Genomic DNA, 24,415 nt, shown 5'->3' with positions numbered 1-24,415 from the left:
CCCCCCCAGCAATTAAAACCTAGTCAGTGTTGCAGCCCAAACCCTTGGAGTCATGTGATTACATCAAAAGGGGAAAAGTTTCTTGCCTTTATGGTTGTGAAAAGCTTGAGAACGTGAATCAAGCATAAGGGATGTAGTAATATTTGCCTGAGTCCAAAGTAAAACACTGCTTTCACGAGCTGTTTCCGTTCACCTCAAGGGGGCAGGAGACAGGTAACTGCAAGACTCACTCTCTGGAATCCCCCCCCGCACAGCTGCAGTTATGACACCGGAGCGTAGCCACTTGCTACAGACCGAGAGGTTTTCCCCTTGCAGTAAATCCACTCCCCTGGAGAGGTGCTGGCTGCAGCTGCCACGGCGTAGGTCGACCTAAGGACACAGCACAGGGCATGCCACTTCTCCCAGCCCTGAGTGAGGTATCGAGAACCACCGAAGTTCAATACACAGGCGAGGCCTGCGTGGGCGAGGAGAGCTGTGGGCCCGACACACCCTGCCCAACCAGCTACAGCCTGACTCTCTGGGAAGGGAAGGCAGGGAGCTCTCCTGCCATAGCAACTGCACCGGAGGGGGACGGAGCCGCAATGCGGTCACGAAGGGCCCGGCTGGCCTGGCCCGGCCCTGCCCGTGCCACCAGCGCCCCGAGCCCCGCTCTGCCGCCCGCCCCGGAGCCAAAGTAGGCGCCAAGCCCCGCCCCCCAGGCGGCGCTGCGGGAGGGCGTCGCTTCGAGCCCCGACTGTGCATGTCCGAAGTGACGCATTGCAGGTACGAACCCGCCAATCAGCGCCCTCCTTCGCTCGTTCAGCGCCACAGATACACTTTCCGAAATGTTCCTCCGCCACGAAAAGTAGCGCCTTGCTCCCGTCGTTCCCCCAAGAGGAACCCTCCTGCTCTCCCGTGTCCGACGCTTTCCTCCGCTGGAGCCTGGGGACAGTGCGGGTTCAGATTCGAGATGGGGGCAGGGTTTGTAGGCAGGAGAGCGGCGAGCCGGAACTCGTTCCTACTCCAGCGACGGGGGTGGGGCGCGGAGTGATCTTGGAGGGGCGTGAGGAGGTTTATGAGGCACTGCTGGGCAGCGGGTTGGGCTCAGTGTGACTGTGAGGCGAGCCGCGGCGTGGATAGGTAGCGAGTGGTTAGCTACAGCGTTTTGCGCTCGAACACCCCCCAGCGCTAGGCCGAGCCACCATGGTGAGTGCGTGGGGGTGGGGTGGACTGCGCGTCCCCTCGGGCTAGCTCCGGGTCCCGGTCCGCGGGGGAGAAGTGGGCTCGCGGGGCGGCGGCGAGTGGGGCGGGAGTGGAGAAAGGGGGCGGCGGGGCAGCGCTGGGGTCTGTGGGGGGGGAGGCGACTCGCGCGCGCGGTCCGACCTTCCCGCCCGGAGCGAGTGGCGCCGGCGCCGATTCAAAATTCAAACTGTCCGGTCAGTGGGCTGTGAGCGCCATGATGCTTGGGGGCGGGGAGGGGGGACAAATAACGGTTTCTCGTGGAAAGAGCACCCTGTGGGGTGCCGGGAGCCGGCAGTGGCGGCACTAGCCGCATCTCGCGCCCCTGGCGCTCGCCCAGCCGGACTTGCGGGGAGCCGTCCCCGAGCACTGGCAACGCACCGCGGAGCCCTACGGCTTGCCGCCGCGCTGGGGAGGGGCTGCCTCCGCGCCCCATCTGTCCCCAGGCTGGCGCAGGGCTCCGGGGCGGGCTCGCCCGGCGGCCCTCGCGCCGGGAGCTTTCTTGCTGTGGCGAAGGGTTTTCACTGCGTTTCGGTGCCGGCTTCCACCCGGACGCTCCTCTCGGTGGCCGCGGGTTTGCTCGTCTCCCGAGCAGACGAGTCCCGCCGGATCTGTTCGCGTCCAGTGTTCCGGACCGGCTCCTGGAGCGAGCGAGTAGCTCTTCTGATGCGTCCAGAGTGAAGTACTTTGCCCAGTAAGAAAAAGCAATACTAGTAAGTGTCTCTTACTGTCCGTCCCATTAAAGGAAAGTTTAGATTTACAGTGCAAAGGAGTCCTTTTTATTTCAGTAGCTGTTTTCAGCGTATCGGTTTGATTTTTTAAGCCAACCCCTAAAATAGGGTGCTGGCTAAAATGTAACTGTAGTATCCCCTTTTGGTGGGGAAAGATGCCAGTTTAACAAGACTCCAGATTATGCCACTACTCTAGATGAGCTGGACAAATACCAAAACAAATACTGTATATCAGAAATAGGTTCTCAATATAGCAACGAAAGAATTTAATGCTTACGTTGTCTTGTAGTCTTTTTCCTACCAAATCAAAACTGGATTAGCTTGCAAGAGCCAAGCAAGTTCTTAATATAGAGAAGGGTGTGACCAGGGGACATGGTGGCATCTTCAATATGGCTGTGGTCAGTACCAGCGGACTAAACTTGGTTAAACTGGAGAATGATGATTATTCAAATTGAGTGTACTAGACTGTGCATAATGCTTTGACCACAACTCAAGTTGTGACAACATATATGTAATTATATACTAATCCAGCTATCTTGTTGCTGATTTTATGCTTCCTAGCAGCATAACTGTGTCAGCACTGGTTATAGTTAATAGGTGTTTCACCTAAATTCTAGGTTCTGGAATACAATTGCATCTGTTTCTGTGGCTTTAACTTGCTTCTGATTTGGCTCCTCCACTGCCTGCTGTGGAACTAGCTTAGAACTGTTGAAGTCTGCACAGGATGGCTAGTCCTCTTGTGTAGCTATTGATAGGAATAATCAAAAGGTTTGACTTAACTAGTACACAGTTCTACCTCTAGGGGGTGCATTCACTGTTCAGGAGTTGCACTGTATAACTAGTACTGTAGGTCTTTGCTTTAAGCTCTCTAGTTGCTGTTTTAATCACCTGACCACAGATAAGTTGCTGAACTGCAGCTCTAATCTTGAGTGCCTAACAGAAAAGATTTAATTTGATACCGCAATCTAGCTTGTAAATTTGGAGCGAAACTTTAAGGAAACAACATATTTCAGGGTGCGTTGAAATATATTTAAAAAGTTGGAGGTTTTTGATTGCAAACAAAAAATCATCCCCTTTTCTCACAGATCAACTTAAGCAATTATATTCTTTAAAAGATGATATTTTAGAAGAAAAGTCAGGAGGAGAAGGCTTTCCAGTTACCAGTGGGGGGGGGGGGTAGGAAACTATCCTTGATCACGCTGGTCAGATTATACCTTCAGAACAAACTGATGGGTAAACAAGTGTTCCTGAAGCAAGGTGTGAATAATCTAAAGCCTGTATATACTGGCCTAAGTGCATAGTATGAGCACTGGGAAGTTTTCTAAGGCAACTGTGGTAGTGTCCTATTTCTGTAGCTGCTACTCCAGCTTCAGAACTGAAGGCATAACCTCTGCTATATGCCTCTCGGCTGTATTGGCTTGTGGGGACATATAGCAGCAGACTTGGTGACTACACCTTCAGTTGCTGTATTGCAGCAGTGCCTGCAGAGCTGGGCTCGTCCACAGATGATGTTTGTTCAGTCCTATCCCACCCACAATGCAATTCTGTTGCTCTTTTTGTTTTACTTTCTGTGACTATACATCTGAGGCTTCAATAGACCGTCTCCCTCTTATTCCAAAACTTCTGTCCACTTCAAGTACTGCCACAAGCAGGATAAATGTTCTGGTTAGTGATCTATTGGATGATTTGCATGGGTCACTTTCAGAGGTAGGAAGTACTTGGAAATCTTAAATTAGGGAACGGGGGAACACTCAACAAATTAGCTGGATTTGTGAACAATATATAGGATTTAGAAACTCCCAGGTACTGACTTGTTGTTTACTAGTGAGTGACATGCTCACTACTTAACTTGTTTGTGGAGTGTTTAATGGGTATAAATCCTCTAACAGAACTGTGGTATATCTGCTCCAGTCTGTTTGAGCTATAAAAGTAACTGGGAAGGTATTGCTTGTTTTGTAGTATGAGCTTTGAATGACATTCTAAAGGCAGACAGCTCTAATTTTGCAAGGATGTTTTCTATAAACTTGACTGGCACTGCAGTATGCAGCAGTGTTTGAAAGTATGCCATGTAAGAATTGGATGACTGTCTGATTCTGTCCAAATTTTGTCTAATACACTTTTTGTTTAAAAAAACTGGACCTGATAAGTCTGTATAGCTTTTTGCATCTGTAGCTAGAGAAGCTTACAAAATAGTGGACATGTCTGTTATTCTGTCAAACTGAGGTGGTGGGACTTAATTCAGTGCTGTGGGATGGGTCACAGGTGACTTAATGGATGCAATGAACAGCTATTTGATATTTTATTTTTCTGTGGTCATTACTGCATTGTCCATTTACTTTGTAGGCCATGTCTCTTAAATCTGTATCATAGCCCAATTTTCCTGAAGTGCTGGGCAAATTATTAATAATGAAATGGAATATTCAAATTCAGTATAACCCCTGTTTCCACAAATGTCACTCTTCAAAATAAAAAATTGAATACATGAAACTGTTCCCCATTTTTCTTTCTGTAAATTACCTGTTTAATTCATTATTCCTTTTCCAGCAATAGATGGAGTAGATGATTCCCTGGACAAAGATCTTATTTCTCATAAGTGAAATGAGTTTGAGAATAATGGCAACATTAAACTCTAATGTCATGCAGTAGTCCTCCCATTTCTTAGTTTTAAGACTAGCCTTGAAAGACTAGCTTGATCAACTTCACTAAATGAGTGGTCCCAATAAAAATTGGGAGAAGAGAATCAGTGCTGAAATCTCAAATTTTTATACAAGCCTGCTAAGTTCCCTGTAAGTTGGGTGGCCACACAGCAGCCTTCTTTGCATTGTTAAATTGGGCCTATTTTGTGACAGCCTCAGTATAATGATATAGAGAACCATATTCCTTAATTGTTGTAAAGCTTTAAATATTACTTTGGCTCAGTATTTACTATTCTTTTAAACATTTTACAAAATTACTAATGTTAATTTTAGTGTCAGCGAAGGTATGTACATCTCTAAAGAACCTGCCTGGTGACCTGCCGGGGGAGGGGCTCCCCTCCCTTGGCCCCAATGAGCCTAACTCAACCTGCTGCATCTGGGGTGCCCAAACCCAGCTGGGGTGGCCAGGCCTGGACCTAGCTGTGGCCTGGACCCGCCAGGGAAGGGGTGCCTATCCTGTGGCCGCAGCCCCAGAGAGGCATCCTCCCCTTGCAGCCCAGTTGCTGCTGCGGGAGTTCTCTCTCCTTACCATAGCCCCAGAGCACCCTCCTGCACCTCAAACCTCTCATCCCCAGCTGTACCCTAGAGCACAGCCTGGAGCCCCCTCCTAAACTCTGAATTCCTCAGCCCCACCCCCACCACATGAATTATGTTACGTGTACCAGTATGAAGGTGATGGTGCACATAACAATTCCCTCTAATTTTTCCCACTCATGTGTGGGATGAACACTGCAAGCCTGCCACAAAAGTAAGAGTTTAGAGTAGCTGCAGATTATTAGGTTAATCTTCTGTCAATGGAATTTTAATGGGTAAATTTCTAGAAATACTACTTAAAGTTGGAACAGCATGACCTCAGCTGAATGCTGATAATGTCTGAAGCTTATTTAAAGGTCACCTATTTTTGAAAATTAAAGAGACTCTTACTAAACTCCTCATACCATTGCTTTCTGTCGAAAGGGAACTTACTTGAAATTGGCTTTAATACTGTCCTTGTTGCTGGAAAACTGTAAGGCCCCAACACTAAAACTAATTGAAGGTTTATAGGTGTGCAACTTTAAACAAATAGTGGTGCAGAGTTGTACAGGCTGTAATGCAGGATAGATTCAGGTGCCTAAGACAAAAGTCAAAAGGTATTAAAATACAAAATTTAAGACTGTTTTAATCAAACTTGTAAGATAAAAATCTTGTAACCATTTGAATACAAATATCACTAGTAACTTTCAGTACAAGCTGGTTATTTGATCACCAGCCTTTCATACAGGAAGCTTTCAATAGACACATTAAGATCATTTGTTTTAGGAAACATTTTATTTTAGTGATGGCTTTTCTAGTCTCTTCAAAATCTACATTAGTCTGCATCTGAACCTAGCATGGAACTTGGAAGAGAACAATGGACAGACCTTGCATATTAAATTTATAGACTAAACTCCTGTGTCTTCACTATTAATGATACTGATATACCTCTAAACACTGTCTAGAGGGGACTCGATGGCTCAGGAGTCTAGTAATTGGATATATGCTCTTACCTAGGTTAACTGCTCTATATTCCGCCCTGTTCAGTATTTGGTCATTACTAGCTGGTATTTTAACAACCTAGGAAATAAAATGGTGACTAGTCCTGCCGTAGTCAAGATGTATATTTTGAGACTATTTTTTGAATCGGCTCTGTAGCTTTAGGACTAAGCTGGAACATTGAAATGCACTGAGGCTCAGGTACCTAAGAATGAACAGAGATTCACAAGTGAATATGCTTTTGCAAATAAGTATTCTTGCTGGAATATAACATTATTTTTTCTATTATAGGCTGATCAACTGACAGAAGAGCAGATTGCAGGTGAGTTTTGAGATGCTATACTAACAAAAAAAAAACGCTACACTTGAAGTTTCACTGAATTGATTTGATCTTAGTTCATGTGGCAAGTCATAATGAGTAAGTTAAATGTCTAAACAGGTGCTGGAACTAGGGGTGCTGCCACACCCCCCTGGCTTGAAGTGCTTTCCACTATATATGGGGCTTACAGCTTGGTTCAGTGGCTATCAGCACCCTCACTATACAAATTGTTCAAGCATCCCTGTTTCTAAATATAGAAAATACAAACAAGAAGTTGCCATCTCTAGTTTGCAAGTGAAACTTAGACTTGGCTTTCCTTTCAGGTAACGTTGCATACAAATCAGTTTGTCTAATTTTGAGATTCTGAATAATAATTCTCTACTTGAAAACAGTTCAGACCCCATAATATTTATTTTAATTATGGGGAAGCCTGTTCTTTCAGTCCTACTTTGCATTGTTAAATTGGACCTATTTTGTGATAGCCTCAATATAATGATTTAGAGCACCATATTCCTTAACTGTTATAAAGCTTTAAATATTACTTTGGCTCTGTATTTACTAACTCTTCCTTTTAACATTAATGATTTTGTAAAATGTTTACTTTAGTGTCAATGAAGGTACTTACATCTCTAAAAGTAAAGCACTAGTTATTGTTCATCTTGAAAGGTGCCTATTTTGTGTAACCAAGCTTTGTCAGTGCTTATTGTAACATCAAATATAAAATCTCATGAACTCTGAGAATTCTGCTTATTACTAATAATTGCTTAGCAGGTCTTGCTGCCTTGTTGCTCATTTGCAAATTCAAGATAGCATAAGAACTAATATTTTAACTTCTTTTGCATCATATTTTAGCTGGGGAACCTACACTATATGCAAAAAGCAGGAATTATGTGTGGAGACGTCTTGCTTAATGCTGTTACTCTTGAAGTGAGTGTGGGTCTAAGAGTTTCAAAAGTACGGTCCAGGGATTAAATTCCCCCACATCCTGAGATAAACATTCACTACTTGCTTGTGGATGGGGTTGCAGGTGGATTGCATGATTATTGCTGGTTTTGCAGAAGATGAACTAACTCGGACTTGACTTAGTCTTCATCTATTACTATATTGGGTTATCTAGCTATACAGAATGCAGATCTTGTTAATGGTTGAGTTTGAATAGGGCATGCTGTTTCAGTAAATACTGTTAAATCTTGAAGTACTTTCCTGCTATTAAAAGTATATTTACATGGTATTAGAATTAAATGTAAAGATGCTCATGTTCAAAATAAACATTGAAATCTAGTCTTACCTGAGTCCTAAGTATAAACAAATAACTGTTACCCATGTTTAAGATTGCTCCTAAGCATTAATTTCATATTCAGAAAAATTAAATTTTAGATGCAAGTAACCCCTTTCCTAGCACAGTTTATATTCTCAAACCTTTGTGTATCCTCTCAGCATTTGTTTTGAGCACAGTTCTGAAACTGAAGAGCAGTGGGACTGTATTGTGTATTTATGCTGAAGTCTGAAAACTCTTGCTAATTTTTGGAAGTTAAACTGACTTATGGACTCCAGAAATCAAAGTCTAAAGTTTTATCTAATGGTTGTAAAATTGATCTTACTGCCATGGTACCTATCTCATTCAGCCTCAGGGCTTTATAGATAGCTGCTTACATCTTTCAACTTTCTAAGGGTTTTATTGCTAAAGATAAGTTTTGTTTGACAGACTATCATATCTACTTGTTGCTTAAATTAAGGCTTCAGTTGTCCTCTCTTACAGGCTGTAGTAGTCTTTGTACTGGTGACCTCTGCGAGGACACAGAAAAGTCAATATCTGACACTTTCAGGGATAATGCAAATGTTGACAGCCCTGTGTTGATTTGATTGGACAGCAATGACTGCCTAATGGCTTTGAAGTCTAAAAGTGAAAAAACAGCTCCGCTTGAGATCTTTGTATTGGAGTAGAGAGTTTGAAAAATAGGTCAATTATGGCTTTAACATGTTCATGTCTAAGGTTCTGTTATGCCAGTCAGACATGTCAAGTTACTGATTCTGTAATTTATGTAAAACATGTACATAATCCGTTTAGTTTACATCACTTTGTCTGCCAGGTTTGATTATGCATGCATGGCAGTGATAAGCTTCTATTGGTGCACCAAGAGAAAAAGAAATGGATCTACAGGTGTTTAGGATCTTTCCATCATTTGATCTGTCTAGTTTCATCTTGAAAATTCACATTTGTCTGAGTACACTTTTAGTGGGTTTTTTGTTTGACAGCTCTTTTGCAGTCAGTAATATGGGGGAAATAATGGTGTTTCCATGACACTACAGCATTTACAAATGTACTTGATGCAAACAAAGACACTTGTGGAAGAGCCAGTGCAGATTCTCTAGCCAAATGGAGAAATTTATCTGTACATAAGTGTGGCTGTCTAAGCACACTGTTAAATCTTGAGAGAGTAAAATTTGATGGAGATCTTCTCAGGAAGAGAATGCGCAGCCTGGGAATAAAAACTGGATTGAAATTGTGGTTCTGACACTTCAATTTTATTTCCCAAAACTTTATATCTGAGATGCACTCTGAATATGTGGCATACAACTAGTAACTGCATTGTGTAGTAAACGTACTTCAGTGCATCTGAGATGGCAGTGGGGGGCTTGGGTTCTTCAAACCTTCACTTCTCAGACAAGTGAAGTGGCAGCTTATTCAACAAATGTCTTCATCTATGTTAGACTAGGACAACTGGTATTATACCAGGTGGCTTGAGACCCAAAAATACTAGTGTTGAGACTTGGATTTCACATTGGAAGATTGTGCTGAGACAGTCCAGTTGACCCCTCTTGATTCAACAATAACTTGATAGTGATGCCCACATTTAATCCTGAAGTCCCTGTGATATGTAGTTGGAGGAAGGCTTCTGAAGAGTTAGGTCATGTCTACACTACACAGCTTTTAGTGACATGACTGTGTCGCTACAGCCATTCCATTAAAAGTCATGCAGTGTGGCCACTATTTGTCAGCTCTCCTGCTAACAATCTGTCAGCACAGGTGGCATTTACATTGTCAGCAGGAGTGCTCTCCTGCTAACAATGTGCTGTTCACGCTGGCACTTGTCACAGCAAAACTTTTGCCTTTTGGGGGAGGGGAAGGTCAACACCTCTGAAAGACACAAGTTTTGTCATTCAATTGCCTGTGTAGACATAGCCTTAGTGGCAGAGGTTGTCTCACAATGATATAGAGAAAGCTTGAAACTTTTTCATGGCTGTTTAGAAAAGTTATTGGCTTTATTAAAGCACTTGAAGTCACAGTAGGTATAATTAGTCTGAGTTTTGACAGCTTGGTGGAGCCATGTGGTCTTAATTTATGCTGAAGTTACTGCTTGGTACAACAAGTTACCTTTTCTGCTTTATGGATGATATGTGGATTGGACTGTTAGCTGGAAGAGGTCAACAAGAATAGTGGCAGAAACTCTGGGAACAAACAACTAATTTCTGGAAATAGTTGGTCTACCTATCTAGCATACCACGTCTGAGTAGGAGCTATCTTTCTTGGCTGACCCAATCTGGGAAGGAGATACTGGGGACCAGATCGACAAAGGGACTTAGGAGTTACAACCCCTAGAAAATCAAGAAAACAACACTGAGGTCCACAAAGCCTGAGTTTCAGATGCCTAGGCTTCCCTCTTCAATGAATGGGGAGAGAGAGGTGCCTTTGAACAGGAGTCAAAAGCCAGCAAAATAGGTGGAGAGATTCCTAAGCCATCCAATGGTAGATGATGATGAGTGGGACATATTCTAAGCCCTATCCTTCTCTTGGAGATAGGCATCTAAATTTGGACTGCAATTTGCAGAAGGCAGCTCTTTGCCAAGGAAGATGAAAGAGAAGTAGGTGTCTTAACTCACCACCTCCACCAGAGGAGGTGGTATCAGTGCCCACCTTCTTTTAAGCCAGTAGTTAGAACATTGACCTGATATGTGGGAGACCAGATTCAATTACCCCCTCAGGCAGAAAGTGTGGAGGTGGTGCCTTTTCCTATGCATAGATCTTGAATGGTACCTGCTCCAGTGGGCAGCCTCTGAGCATGCCTACTTAGGCCCCACATGCAACTTAGGCAACTGAATCTCTGGGGCTTGCACAGGAGCTAGTCCTCTGGGCACCTAGAGAGGCAGCAGTGCACATGCACAGTCAAACATAGATCCCCTAGGGAACCCTGACCCCAAGAATTTAGTCAGTTTAGACACCTACAGTTTGGGTGGGAGGCTTATGGAGCCTAAAACTAGGAATCAGGCACCTGAATACCTTGTGGATCAGTGTGTGGGTCTATTAGTGGAGGAGACCGCTACCTTGTCCAGTAGGAGGACAGGGTACTAGTACATCTGAGATGATTAGGAATTGGCTCAGGAAGCTGTCCTAACAATAAACTAACTTGCTACTTTCCCTTAATTGAGTATTTGACTGTCCAAAAATAATTGGACAGTTGACTTGTCAAATATTGGTCAAACCAGGGTGGATTTGATTTAAAACACTAGTTGGGAAGACTCAATTTAATCATAGGTTTCAGAGTAACAGCCGTGTTAATCTGTATTTGCAAAAAGAAAAGGAGTACTTGTGGCACCTTAGAGACTAACCAATTTATTTGAGCATAAGCTTTCGTGAGCTACAGCTCACTTCATCGGATGCATACTGTGGAAACTGCAGAAGACATTATATACACAGAGACCATGAAACAATACCTCCTCCCACCCCACTCTCCTGCTGGTAATAGCTTATCTAAAGTGATCACTCTCCTTACAATGGCCCACCTTGATTATCATGCACATTAGATAAGCTATTACCAGCAGGAGAGTGGGGTGGGAGGAGGTATTGTTTCATGGTCTCTGTGTATATAATGTCTTCTGCAGTTTCCACAGTATGCATCCGATGAAGTGAGCTGTAGCTCACGAAAGCTTATGCTCAAATAAATTGGTTAGTCTCTAAGGTGCCACAAGTACTCCTTTTTTCCATTTAATCATGGTTTTCTACATAAGTGCATTTTTGTTGGTTGTTATAACCTAATACATATTCTTCACAACTCCAAGATGTAGGTTTCATTTTTAGAAGATACACACTATACATTTTTCAACTGATTTATTTTGAAAACGTTTCAGATTAGTTTTACAGCTGTATCAGAAAATGAATGATTGGTTATTTCATTTACCAAAGGTAATTGAAGCAGTTCACCTCTCAGTGACTTCATAAATATCTCCAATTCAACAGGTTAATCATTAATATTTAGAGGATTTTCTTGCCATCCTGTATTAGGAGGAGAACATCATGAGGCAGACATTTAGTTGTTTTCTTTAACTAAAACATTAAGTATTCTGGGTTTTTTCTTCAACAGCAAACATAATAATTTAACAAAACAAGCATATGTCCCTCGCTTCTGACATTTATCTCCAGACTTATTCTTGTCCAGATCTATTCCACCCCAATAATCTTCTGTTTGTTGAACTTTCTGAAACTTTGCACTTTTAGAGAGTGGTAAGGGATTGACTGTGAACACAAATTTGCAGAGGCACAATAGAGTTGAGGTCTTATTTCTCACTTCTTTATTTAATTATTTAAAAACATTTTTGCTGTTAACAAGCATGTTCCCTCTGGAGACACATCCACAGTTCTCAAACTGCAAAACTAAGCATCTCTGATGGTATCTTCTAGACCGGGATGGGCAGACTTTTTGGCCTGAGGGCCACATCTGGGTGGGGAAATTGCTTTCAGGGCCATGAATTTAGGGCAGGTGGTTGGAGTGCACTCTGGGAAGAGGCTGGCACCATGTCCCTGCAGCCCCTGGCGGGGGCACAGAGGGCTCCATGTGCTGCACTTGTCTGTGGGTACCTCCCCTGAAGCTCCCCCCTCCAGACCACAGGAACGTGATGCCGGCCGCTTCCCAGAGCAGGGCCCATGGTGCTACAGGGGTGGCAATCCTGCAGGCCCAATCCAAAGCCCTGAGGGGCCAGAGTCAGCCTGTGGGCTGTAGTTTGCCCACCCCTGTTCTAGACTGAGCACTGAGTCCCATTGGGTAGCTAGAAAGATTAACCTAAATAATGTAAAGAGAAGCCTGTGGAACCCCATAAGATTGGGTCCCAAATCCATGAACTATTGGAACTCATTTACAAAACTTAAACATTACATGAATATATTGTCTCATTCTATAGAATTTATCATCCCTATTCCATGATGAGATATCTTTGAGCTATTAAAACTATCTTTAGATAAGTTTTTCCTCAAAGCATTTTAGCAAAAGTCCGATTTTTAAAAAAAACAAGATTTTTATCCACCATGGGTCAAACATTGTCAAATGATCAAAGTTTAAATCACTAACAATATCCTAGAATAGTATCAGAGCAAGACTTTATGGTCTGCAATAGGCTTAGCCATAGCCTTGTACTTAAGTAACTTATTTGTAATTAGGCTTAACTGAGTTCCTTTAACATAGAAAATGAAGAACACAATGAAGTGAAATTCTTAAATGAGTTACATTCTTTAGCAGTGTTAGGTTAGTATTTAAATATGAATGTTCAAGACTGAAGTTACAAAAGAAAAATTAAATGAAAATAAAACTAATAACTATATAGTCATTTTTAAATGCTTGTATGCTAGGTAGGAAGTTGGGCAGCTCTTCAAGCAGCCTGATGGCTGTGCATCTTTTCTCTTTGTTGGGGAGGAGGCTTAAGGTTGGTCTGCACTGAAAATTAGATGGACCCAGCTATATCGCTCAGTGGTCTGAAATCCACACCCTTAAGTGACATTGATAAGTTCCTGTGTAGACAGCACTAGTGCAACAAAGTTCTGCCATCGACCTACCTACAGCCTCTCGGGTGCGTTACCCACCTCAATGGGAAAACCACTCCTGCTGACGTAGATATGACCTATACCAGTGGCCTCCAAACTTTTGAGGGTCATGTCCCCTTTTCCCCGCTTCGGGGCCAGGAGCAGGCTGGGGTAGGGCACAGGGTAAGGTGGCTAGGGGCCAGAGTTGCAGGTGGGCCACAGTTGGGGCCGGCGGCTGGGGGTGACGGAGCTGTGGGCAGGCCACAGTGGGGACTGGCAGCTGGGCCACTGGCCAAGTGCAGAGCTGTACCAAAGCTGGGACAGGGTCAGGCATGGACCCAGAAGCTGGGGCAGGGCTGGAGTAAAGCTATGGGTGGGGCTGGGCTTGGTGGTGCTCCCTTGCCTGGCTTGGTCTGCTGCAATCCCCCGAATGTTCCTCCGCACCCGCTTAGAGGGGCGCATCTCAGTTGGGGGTCCTCTGGTGTACACTGAAGCACTATAGCGTTTTAAGTGTAGATAGGTCCTTTGTGGTTGTAAACCCTTTCCACTCCCTTCTGAGTTAACATCTGTATGTTTGTCTAGTTAGCTTAAATTGCAAGACCTTCAGGGCAGGGACTGTCTTAACTTGTTAATGTGCTTTGTAAATGGCCATGTGTATTGTATATATTTGTATGCCAGGCCCACATGCAATGTTTGGTTCAAATCTATTAGAACAATCAAGATACTTAACTTTCAGTTAGTTCATCATTTTTCAACAGATGTCATTAGCATGCACTGAAAGGAGTGATCAGGACACTTAGACTGCATCATGGTGCCATCCAAAGCATAGGCCACTACCTACATCAGGGCATTCTTGCTGGAATATTTGACTGGTCAATTGACCAGCTTGCCAAGCCTACTCTGTTTTGGGGGAAGACTGAGAAAGTGGTAGCAAAAATGATTATGTAAAAATAGGTTTGGTATTTTTATTTGCCTCCTGCTTTTTGATCCTTTAGGATGCACTGGGGTCACATTTTGAAACTTTCTCCACAGCCACAAGGGCTAGATGTGAGGTCCACAGGTGCCTCCAGAAGTCCAGGTAGCCATATTGGCCAAGAATGTATGTTCATGTATGAGACCTGGCCAGGAGTCCTGTCTTCTCTCTGTGATGCAGCTCTTGTCACAGTTAGCCATGGCTTTGTGATCTCCAAATTGACCTATTGTAATGTGCTTTACTTGAGGCTATTCCTAAAGACCATTTGGAAACTTCAGCCGGTACAGAATGTAGTTGCCCACTTACGCTTACTATAGAAAACAGTACTGTTTTATACCTTTGCTCTATTAAGAGATTACACTGGCTTCAAACATTTTCATACGCATCATTATTCCCACCATTGATCCACAGGCTTTTACACATGTTCAGGGTCCTATTTCCTAGACTTTATCACTGCTGTAGTGGAGGTGGGAGCTGGTGCAGCACAGCTGGGCTGTTGAGGTTTTTATAATGGGGGGGGGCTCAAAGAAAAAGTTGAGAAACCCTGTTATAGTGCACTTCTGATCATTTTCTATTAACATATGACTGCTCACTTCAGTAAAAGTATGGTTAATTCACATTTTAACAAAAGTGCCTTGGGACAGTGACTTTCAACGTTTCCAGACTACTGTGCCCCTTTCAGGAGTCTGATTTGTCTTGTGTACCCAAGTTTCACCTCACTTAAATGACTTGCTTACAAAATCAGACATAAAAATGTCGTCATACTATTACCTTAAAAATGGTTGCTTTCTCATTTTTATCATATTATAAAATTGGAATATAAATATTCTACTTCCATTTCAGTGTATACTATATAGAGCAGTATATAAACAAATTGTATGAATTTTTAGTTTGTATTGATTTTGCTAGTGCTTCTTATGTAGCCTGTTGTAAAACTAGGAAAATACCTAGATGAGTTGATGAACCCTCTGGAAGATCTTTGTGTACATGTACCCCAGTTGAGAACTACAGGTGCCTTGGGATATTCAGCATGCAGTGTATGAGTCTTAGGGCTTGTCTACACTGGCAATTTACAGCGCTGCAACTTTCTTGCTCAGGGGTGTGAAAAAACACACCCCTGAGCAAGAAAGCTTCAGTGCTGTAAAGCACCATTGTAGACCGTACACCAGTGGTGGAAGCCACGCTAGTAGCTATACCCCTTGTGCAGGTGGTTTGGTTTAAGAGCGCTGGGAGAGCACGCTCTCTCTCTCTCCAAGTGCTCTGCTGTGACCACACAAGCCACATTAAGCTGCAGCAGTGCTTTATAGTCTAATAGACTAGCCCAAAGTCATCTAAGTAGTTGATGACACAACTTACTGTGACTACTGCAGATGGGTGTGTAAGTGAGAACTCTCTTGGAATACTTCCTGTTGAGAAACTTAGAGGAAAAATCCACACCCCTGAATGATGCTGTTAAACTGACCTAACACCTGGTGTGGACAGCACTTGCTTGGCTGGGAGAACTTACCTTGTTGACCTAGCTACCGCCTCTTGGGGAGATGGCCTGCCTTATGCTTAGCTGGCAGAATTTTCATAACTTAGTCATTAAGGCTCAAACTAGCTTCATGCAAAGAAAATGTGAATTTAGTAGTAAAACTTCACTTTTAAGTTTAAATCGGGTGCCTGTTGCTAAAGGCAGATGGTTTTTGGTATGGACTCCAACAGCTTCATTACTGGCTTGTGCAGCCAAACAGTGTTTCTTGTACTAATCTTCACTGGGGAATGTACTTGGTATTTGGGAGTGCTTTCAGGTAGCAGAGAGGCATTTGTCTCTAAACTGATCCTTAATCACAACTTTTTAGGGCTCTGAAGGCTTACTTTGAGCAGTGCTAGAGCTGGAGCAAATAAATACCTCCTGGAAATACTCACAATTGCACTTAACCACCTGAGTGGATTGATTGATATTTCTAGTGAAGAGTAAAGTGCAACTGAGCACTCAGAAATTGAGCTGTAACTAGTCTACAAGTGTACAAGAGCCAAATACTTCTGAATTTTTTTCACTTTTGTCTAGGATATTGTAGCTGAAATAGCTGTAACTGCCTACTTCAATAATGTAGATGAAACATCACTAGCACTTTTGTACAGTAGTATATGAAAAGGCTGCTAATGAAGTGTCAATCTTTTGTTCCTGTCTACTCTATTTTCAAATCGTTCCTGTGGTTTAGTGACTTATGGTGCTGATGGTCAAAGTCTTAAACATGGCCTTGCTTGGTTGTTTGGCAAGTGGGTCAAATAATGTGAGTTGACCATCTATTTGACCAAAGTCAAATGCTGAAATATTTAACAAGAATGTCCTGATTTAGGTGGCCATTTTCCTTTTGATTGCATCATGATGCATTTTCATTTTTATAATTCATTGGTTTACATTTGACTTAAAACTCAAGTGACTTGTTTTTGAATTAGGCATAAGTACCAGAGGCTCCTCTGGTTTCTCATCATAAGAGATGGCTTGAACCTGCTGCTTTTGAGTATCTTGTGTAACAGGACTTACCAGTTAAACCTCCGCAAGTGGACTTGATAGGGTTTATTCACTTCAGGCATGCTTCCTTTAGATCAGCAGAAGTAGAGAATTTAAAGTAGAGCCATCCAGAAATTGGCTAAGATGGAGTATAGAATACACTAATGCTAGGGCTAATCAAACAAATTTGGAAAACTTACTCATTTCCATAGAAATTGTTTAATTTTCACTGCTACTAGTTCTAATACTAAACTTTAATCTATGGCTAACCCTTTCATATTAGAAAAATAGGCACATTTCTTAAACAACTCCTTCAGTTAGGGAGAATGCTCACTAGGTACTGACAGATGGCCTTCCACTTTTATGAATGAAAGGATTGAGTTACATTTAGGGTTTCCAGTTCTAGTCGAAATTCGCTCCAGCAAATATTTAAGAGCTTTTCTCAGACTTACTATGCTCTACTTCAAACTTTAATTGAATTGTTCTGTAGGTAAGCCTGGTAGACCCAAAGACTTTGCTGGGAGATTTCTACTCCTGGGGGAAATCTGCACATATGCAGAATTTATGTCCCCTGCAGATTTCTTTGCTTCCCCGCAGAAAAATGACTGACTTTCTGATGGGGAAGCCACAAGAGCAGGGTCATGACCCTCCCCAGCAGTATGTTTTGCGTGCCCAGGCCAGCCAGCAGAGAGGTAAATGACTGTGGGGCAGAGGACAGGACTGGGGAAGACCCAGCTGGTGGCTTCTACCCTGTTCCGGGTTCAGCTTCTAGTCCTGGCTGCGCTGAGGACGATGGGACTTCCTCTTCCCCTGCACAGCATCTGGGTCAAACCCATCCCCAGATTTCTCCCTTAGCAAACTCTGTAGCCCCTGCCCCTCCCTGCACACATCACTCCTCAGCTGTAGAGAGATCACTGTACGGGGAGCTGCTCCCCCATCCACCCAATGCTTGTGCATCCAGACCCTCCCAAAGAGCCTCACTCTGCTGGACCCATAATCGCCCCATTCCCCCTGTACCTGGACCACACCAATGAGCCACCTGCACGTGGATCCCCACTGAGCCCAAACCGTCTTCACCTGGACCCCCTGCAACATCCCATAAACATTGCACCCAGAACCCCCCAACAAGCCCCTGTGCAGCCAGATTGCCCCGCACCTGGATTCCCCCACCGAGCTGCCTGCACCCAGATTGCTTCACACAGAACCTTATCAACCCACTCCTGGATCCCTCCACACTTGGACCCTGCCAGACTCTGCATCTCACATGGAGTGGCAGGGCCCTGGGGTGTTTCTGGGGCAGGCCTGGTCCTTGGGCTGTCAGTGTTGGGTGCAGCCTTGCTGCTGAGTCTGTGTCCCTATGCTCCCCAATGCCATGGTGGAGCCGCCACGTTTATTTTAAAAAATTTGCAGGATTTAATTTTTTGGCACAGAATGCCCTCGGGTAATTTTTCCTCAAAGCAAGGGCTCTAGATACAGTATTCAGTGCCTGAAATAACTAATAACCTGCCTAATCTAAAACAGGAAACCATAAGTGTTTGTAACTGATCACAGGTGATACATCTTGACTTTTTGATTAGTCATTTCAAATTAAATTGGTTTTAATAATCTCTTGTCTCGTCAAACAGAATTCAAAGAAGCCTTTTCACTATTTGACAAGGATGGTGATGGTACTATAACAACAAAGGAATTGGGGACAGTGATGAGGTCACTTGGCCAAAACCCCACAGAAGCTGAGTTACAGGATATGATCAATGAAGTAGATGCTGATGGTAAGCTTTCTAAGAAGCAATTTGTTGAATATAAACTTCTTAAATGTGTTACTAATAACAGAATTAATTCTCTTGCAGGCAATGGCACAATTGACTTTCCAGAATTTCTGACAATGATGGCAAGAAAAATGAAAGATACAGACAGTGAAGAAGAAATTAGAGAAGCATTCCGTGTGTTTGATAAGGTACTAAAGTATCGTATAAGGTTTGCAAGTTAGTTGAGGGATTGAATAAAACAAATTCCAAATAACTCTTACTACTAAATCCCAAATGACTAGTCTAGAAATTCTATATACAGTAGTAAGATCATACCTAGTCACTACCAATTGCCACTATTGTTGGACTTTGGATGATCCTCTCATGTAACAAATAGAAGGCCTGGACATATTTTAGGTGCTAGTCAATGGGAAATTACTCCTATTTGGGGTGATTGTGAAATCTTAATAAACTTCATTGGGAGGCATGTTACAACACTTAATGTACATGGGGAGTTCCCTTTCAGGAGTGTCACGCAGTAGACAAATTTCAGGAGATACTTCAGTAAGGCACTCGGGTGCCTATCTAAATGGTCCACATACTTGTTGTAAGCTGGAAATTATATCCTAGCTTCCATAAATTTACAGGCTCTCAGCAGTACGAAACACTTTGGCTGCAACTCCATGGATTTTTTTAGATATATTCAAATGCACTAAAAACTGCTTAAATTCAAACAATGGCTTGTTCCTTATACTTACGAATGTACAATATCAAAGTAGGGTTGCGAACAGCCACAACTTACTGCTTGTACATAATTGTTTATAGAGGAAACATCAAATCAGACCAGTTAGATTTTCTTGAATGTTATAGCTGATATGATATGCATGTTAAGTCAGTTGTACAGTTAATTTATTGGCTTTTACTTATGAATTACTGAGGTACTACTGAAAACAATTCTGACGTGGTCACTTCCCTTCTGGAAGTGGTGTTGTGATGGAGAGAGCAATTAGCGACTCTTCAATCTAGAGAAGATCCTACTTCTTGTCTAGAAGTACTGTATGTAGAGTAATTCCAGAGGTTATTTGGTTCACATTGAAATTCTCTTTAAACAGTTTAAACTTGTTTCTTTAGGATGGAAATGGTTATATTAGTGCTGCAGAACTTCGCCATGTGATGACAAATCTTGGAGAGAAGCTAACAGATGAAGAAGTTGATGAGATGATTAGGGAAGCAGACATTGATGGTGATGGTCAAGTAAACTATGAAGGTAAATTTCACTAGAAACAATGCATTCTTGTTTTCTGATCTGAGGAGCTACTTGGTGGATAAGGATGACCTGAAGTGTTCAGCTGAAGTCGAGCTTCATTCAGCTACACCAGACGACTACAAGAATTTGTTTATGTAGGAAATATCTCCTCAATGTAGGGATTTTTATGGAGAAGGGTACTTAACTGTATATATTTGGTACAATTTAAATCACTCCAGCTCCTCAAATACTTGCATAAGTGATTCTTTGGCTCCCAATTATAGATACCAGTTTATTGCTGCTTTTACTTCTAGAGATGAAGGATGGCAGTGGAACCATTATAAAGACCTGTTAAATTCAGGTGACTAATGCAGTGTCTCAAAATCCTTCCCAAAACTAACTCAACCAGAACCAGTAGCTCCATCCAGTATAATGTTGTACCGAGTGAGGTGAGTTTTTAACTGGTGATTGTACATGTATTTAGCTCTGCCCCAATTTAAAGCGATTCATCTGAAAACCATACTAGGAAGTCTAGTCCATTGAAGTCTTTAGTCAAGAGTTAAATCTGAATTCTTACACCTGCAAAGTTAGTTAAATGTCTTCAATTTGAGGAGAAAAATTCCTTAAACCCTGTACTCTAAAGAACTCTAGACTTAACAAATATATATAAAGCATTTCATGTGAAATAGTACAGCAGTGACCTACTTATACCAGGTTTGTGTTCCTTGGTCACTGGTATCCCAAGACTCTTTACTTGTTAAATCCATTAAAATTTTAAATTTGAGTGCTTGGTCATGTGTTCATAGTGTCAAAGGGTTACTGTTTGAAATGAAGCTGGATAGTGTTAGGATTTCATTTTATCCTTTGGAATTATACATATTGTAAGGACCCTAGTTGATCTCATGTCCACAGATAACTTCTAGCTCAACTCTAGGGCAACAAAGGGAGTCTTTATGGATACCTAAAAAAGAATCAAATCCTTCAGTTGTAATAGTCCTTAATATTTCTAGTCAGCTAAGATATACAGAAAGGTGTGTAATCTCAAGCTTTTGCTTTGGAGTGAGAAGCCATTTAAGTTGTTATAGACATGCTGTTAATGGGTCCAAAGTTGCTACTCCAATTTATATTGCAGTAAAAGAGGGTAAGCAACCACCATTTAGACTTCTAGCAATTAGTGTACAGAGTTACAGAAACAAGCAACTATCAATCCTATATATAGCCAGTTATTTCCATTTTGACAAAGTCTAGCACTAGTCCCTGTACTCTCTCTACATCTGAGACTATTTTTCACAGAAAAGGTTCCACTTTTCCTGAAGCAAAAAGGCAAATTTTTAGAGGGCAGCTAACATTAAGCACACTCTAATGGCCAGGACCAAATAAATCATGTTTCACTATATACATAAAATCTAGACCCTGAGAGCTCTATTTTAGTAATTGGGTTTCTTTCCTTTTCTTCCCCCTTATGAATGGCTAGTCCCCTCCCTTGAAGCTGAAGCAGAGAAATTAGACCAGAGTATGAAGAAAGCACATGCAATTAGGCACTGAGATCCTGCTCCACCTCTCCTGCCATTCTTCCTTCTCCTAACAAGAGAAGTGTGCTGCTCATTTGGGAGAGCAGGTCCCCTTTCTTCCAGCAGTCTTTGTGGCTCCTTCTCCCTGTGCTTCTCAGTGGCTAGTCAATACCCAAGAGCATGCCAGTTGCCCTCAAACTCCACCCCATCAGCATGCTCATCCCTAGGTCAGTGAGACCAAGATTCATAGATTCTGAGGTCAGGAGGGACTATTGTGGTGGTGTATTCTGACCTGTGTAACATGTCATAGAAATTCCTCAAAATAATTCCTAGAGCATATTTTTAGGAAAAGCAGTCAGTCTGGATTTAAAAATTCGGTGATGGATTCTCCATCAAGACCCTTGGTAAATTTGTTCCAATGGTTAATTACCCTCGCTGTCAAAAATGCACAGTATGAATTTCTCTAGCTTCAACTTTCAGCCATTGGATAGTGTTATATCTTTGCTGTATTGGTAAACAAAATAGTTAATGGGTTCTTGATGTAAATATTTAGGCTGTTATCAAGTCACCCCTAAACTGTCAACTGCTTCATTGGTCCATATTGCAGCCTCTTCTGTGCAAACACAATAAACTAGTTATTTCAATTTTGTATTTCATGGCAGTTAACAATCAGTCTCCTATGAAAGTGATTGGTAATGCGGTCTTTGCCCAATCAAAGCTGGTTGGGTAAAATAGTAAAACAAAGGGCAATAGTATTGTACAGAGTGGAAGTCTCCAAAGCAGACAAATATCTGCAGCTGCTAAGCATTTGCTAAAGATCTGTCAAAGAAACCTGAAGACTTAATTATGGCCTTCTAGAGGCTTGCTAGAAATATTTCCTAACTGTGGTATGAGGTGTAAGATAAGGCCCCAAAACGCTGTGGGACTCAATACCACAAATGTCCTTATGTTTAGTGGGACAAGCCAACCCCCAGTAAGTTTAGAACTAAAACTGTAGCAAATGATATGCTGATATGCAGGTCACAGGGTTCTCCTGGAATAGAGTGCTGGAGAAGATAGCCTAACTTCAAACCCCTTCCTGCAAGAGACATCTCAGACATTGATTAGGAGTATCAGATCTATGTGAAACAGCATCAAGGTATTTAAGAAGCCAACTCAGAGTTCCTCCTACACAAGCATTCAGGTCTTGAACAGTTCAGGCAAACAATGCACATTACAACAAAGCTTAAACTTCTTCATAATTTATAAACACTAGCAGCCTATTTAATTTTAAAACCAGGAAAAAATATCCATCTCCCTTTCTATTTCATATAAGAAGTCTTGAAGTTTAAATCTCATCAGTGTGATAGATTTGCTTGCTTTGATCTGCTTAGCTCTTGGAAGGCTCCAGACTGCTGTCCCTGTATGGCCCAGGGTCCTAATGAACAGCTCAGCCTACCATTAGGGAATTTTTTCCCAAGAATCCCCTGCAACATTTCATGAATGCCCAGGGGTTCACAAACCCCATTTTGGGAACCGCTGGTGTAGAGGGAGATTCCTTTCTGTTCTGAGAGCCTGTAGTCTAATTGCATAAGAACTTAGTTTGAGAGATACTAATACAACTCTCTTTTCCTTTGCAGAGTTTGTACAAATGATGACAGCAAAGTGAAGAGATTGTACAGAATGTGTTAAATTTCTTGTACAAAATTGTTTATTTGCCTTCTCTGTTTGTAACTTATCTGTAAAAGGTTTTTCCCTTACTGTCAAAAGAATATGCATGTATAGTAATTAGAATTCCATTCCTCCATGTTTTTCTCCCTTTATCTTACTGTCATTGTTCTGATAATTTTTTGGAAAATTGATCAAAGTAACAAATGTTGCATGTGGCTTACTCTGGATATTTAAGCCCTTCTGCACATCTAAAGTTAGTTGGAGTTGATCAAATGTGGGAACATCTGGGTTATGCCTGTTAAAGTAGCTTTCTTTAGGAAACTTAGCATGTTGTTGAAATGTGGAGCCTTAACTCTGCGTGGACTATTGATAGTTAACAATATGAAACTTAAAAGTTGCACTATTGCAAAACGGGTGTATTATCCAGGTACTCGTACACTATTTTTTGTACTACTGGTCCTGTACCGGAAAAAAACATTTTCTCCTATTACTATGCTTTTTAAACTTTGTTTAGCCACTTATTTTCAGAAGAATCTGCTTATGGCACAGTTTGCCTCAAATCCATTCCAAGTTGTATATTTGTTTTCCAATAAAAAAAATTTCAATTTACCCATATTGTTTGTGTATCCTTGTATTATTTATGGTATTAGATTGGCAACTCTACAATGAGTTTAATAACCTCTACAAGTAAATCATGATCTGCATGCTGAGTGGATTAGATATTTGTTAAAATGACTTGTAAAGAATGCTGAGAACTAGTGTCTTGGGGAAAGTGGCCATTTTTATCATGTTAATCCTAAATTTGGAGAAACTATTCCAGATAGTTCTGTGACTTCAATATTTTGTCTGGAAGGCTGGAACTTTAATAAAATGGGTTGCTATGGTCTGACTCCCTGCCCACCATCTGAAGCCTTTCTGCTGTCATACGGATGACTCTGTAGTTGACCTAATTAAAATTGTTTGCTTTCCTTGCGACTGATGGGACTTTGTCAATACTAAAGATCTTGAGACTAGTAATTTTATCAAAAGGAAACTCCAGAGCGCATGTGCTTGTAAATACTCTAGTGTTAAGACTTAGACTTAGTAACTTTTTGAAATACCTGGCCTTAGATTAAGAGAAGTCCTGTTCTACAGATTGGCCATGATTGTGGATTGTAGCCATTAGCAAAGTTGAGATGTTACAATAAGCAGGACACAAAGTTATTTCACTTGGATAAGGACTAATTTAATGGAACCCTGAACCCTACATGTACCACAACACTGAAGGCACCATGTATGTAGCTCTACTCTCAGCTGCATCACATCTTTCATTTGGAACAGCAGTAATGGCAGAGGGCCCCTCATCCCAGAGGGGTAGGAGTAATAGCTGAGGGCCCCATTCACTCAGTACTTACACCATCGTTTAGGCAGGTGTATGTGGCTTTCTGTGCTCTCCTCCTGCCACATAGTCTTGGAACAACATCAAGTGCCTTTTTCCTTTCTATTCCACGCCTTGGATTTGTGTAACATTACATTGGTTTTAGGTAA

At 42.1% G+C, this 24,415-nt stretch overlaps 1 protein-coding gene across 1 annotated transcript; it reads left to right on the top strand.

The window, feature by feature from the left end:
• Nucleotides 1–1,027: 1,027 nt before the first annotated feature.
• Nucleotides 1,028–23,497, top strand: CALM2 (calmodulin 2). Its single transcript, XM_084624203.1, has 6 exons — nucleotides 1,028–1,185; nucleotides 6,449–6,479; nucleotides 18,362–18,505; nucleotides 18,584–18,690; nucleotides 19,613–19,748; nucleotides 22,858–23,497. The coding sequence occupies exons 1-6, from the start codon at nucleotides 1,183–1,185 to the stop codon at nucleotides 22,884–22,886; spliced, it is 450 nt and encodes a 149-aa protein (XP_084480329.1). The 5' UTR covers nucleotides 1,028–1,182; the 3' UTR covers nucleotides 22,887–23,497.
• The last annotated feature ends 918 nt before the right edge of the window (nucleotides 23,498–24,415 follow it).

The sequence above is a fragment of the Lepidochelys olivacea genome (genome assembly GCF_965140295.1).
Source record: "Lepidochelys olivacea isolate rLepOli2 genome assembly, chromosome: 3".
NCBI classification, from domain to species: Eukaryota; Metazoa; Chordata; order Testudines; family Cheloniidae; genus Lepidochelys; species Lepidochelys olivacea.
The sequence above is the reverse complement of the archived record's forward strand: the minus strand, read 5'-3'. Positions and strand labels throughout refer to the sequence as shown.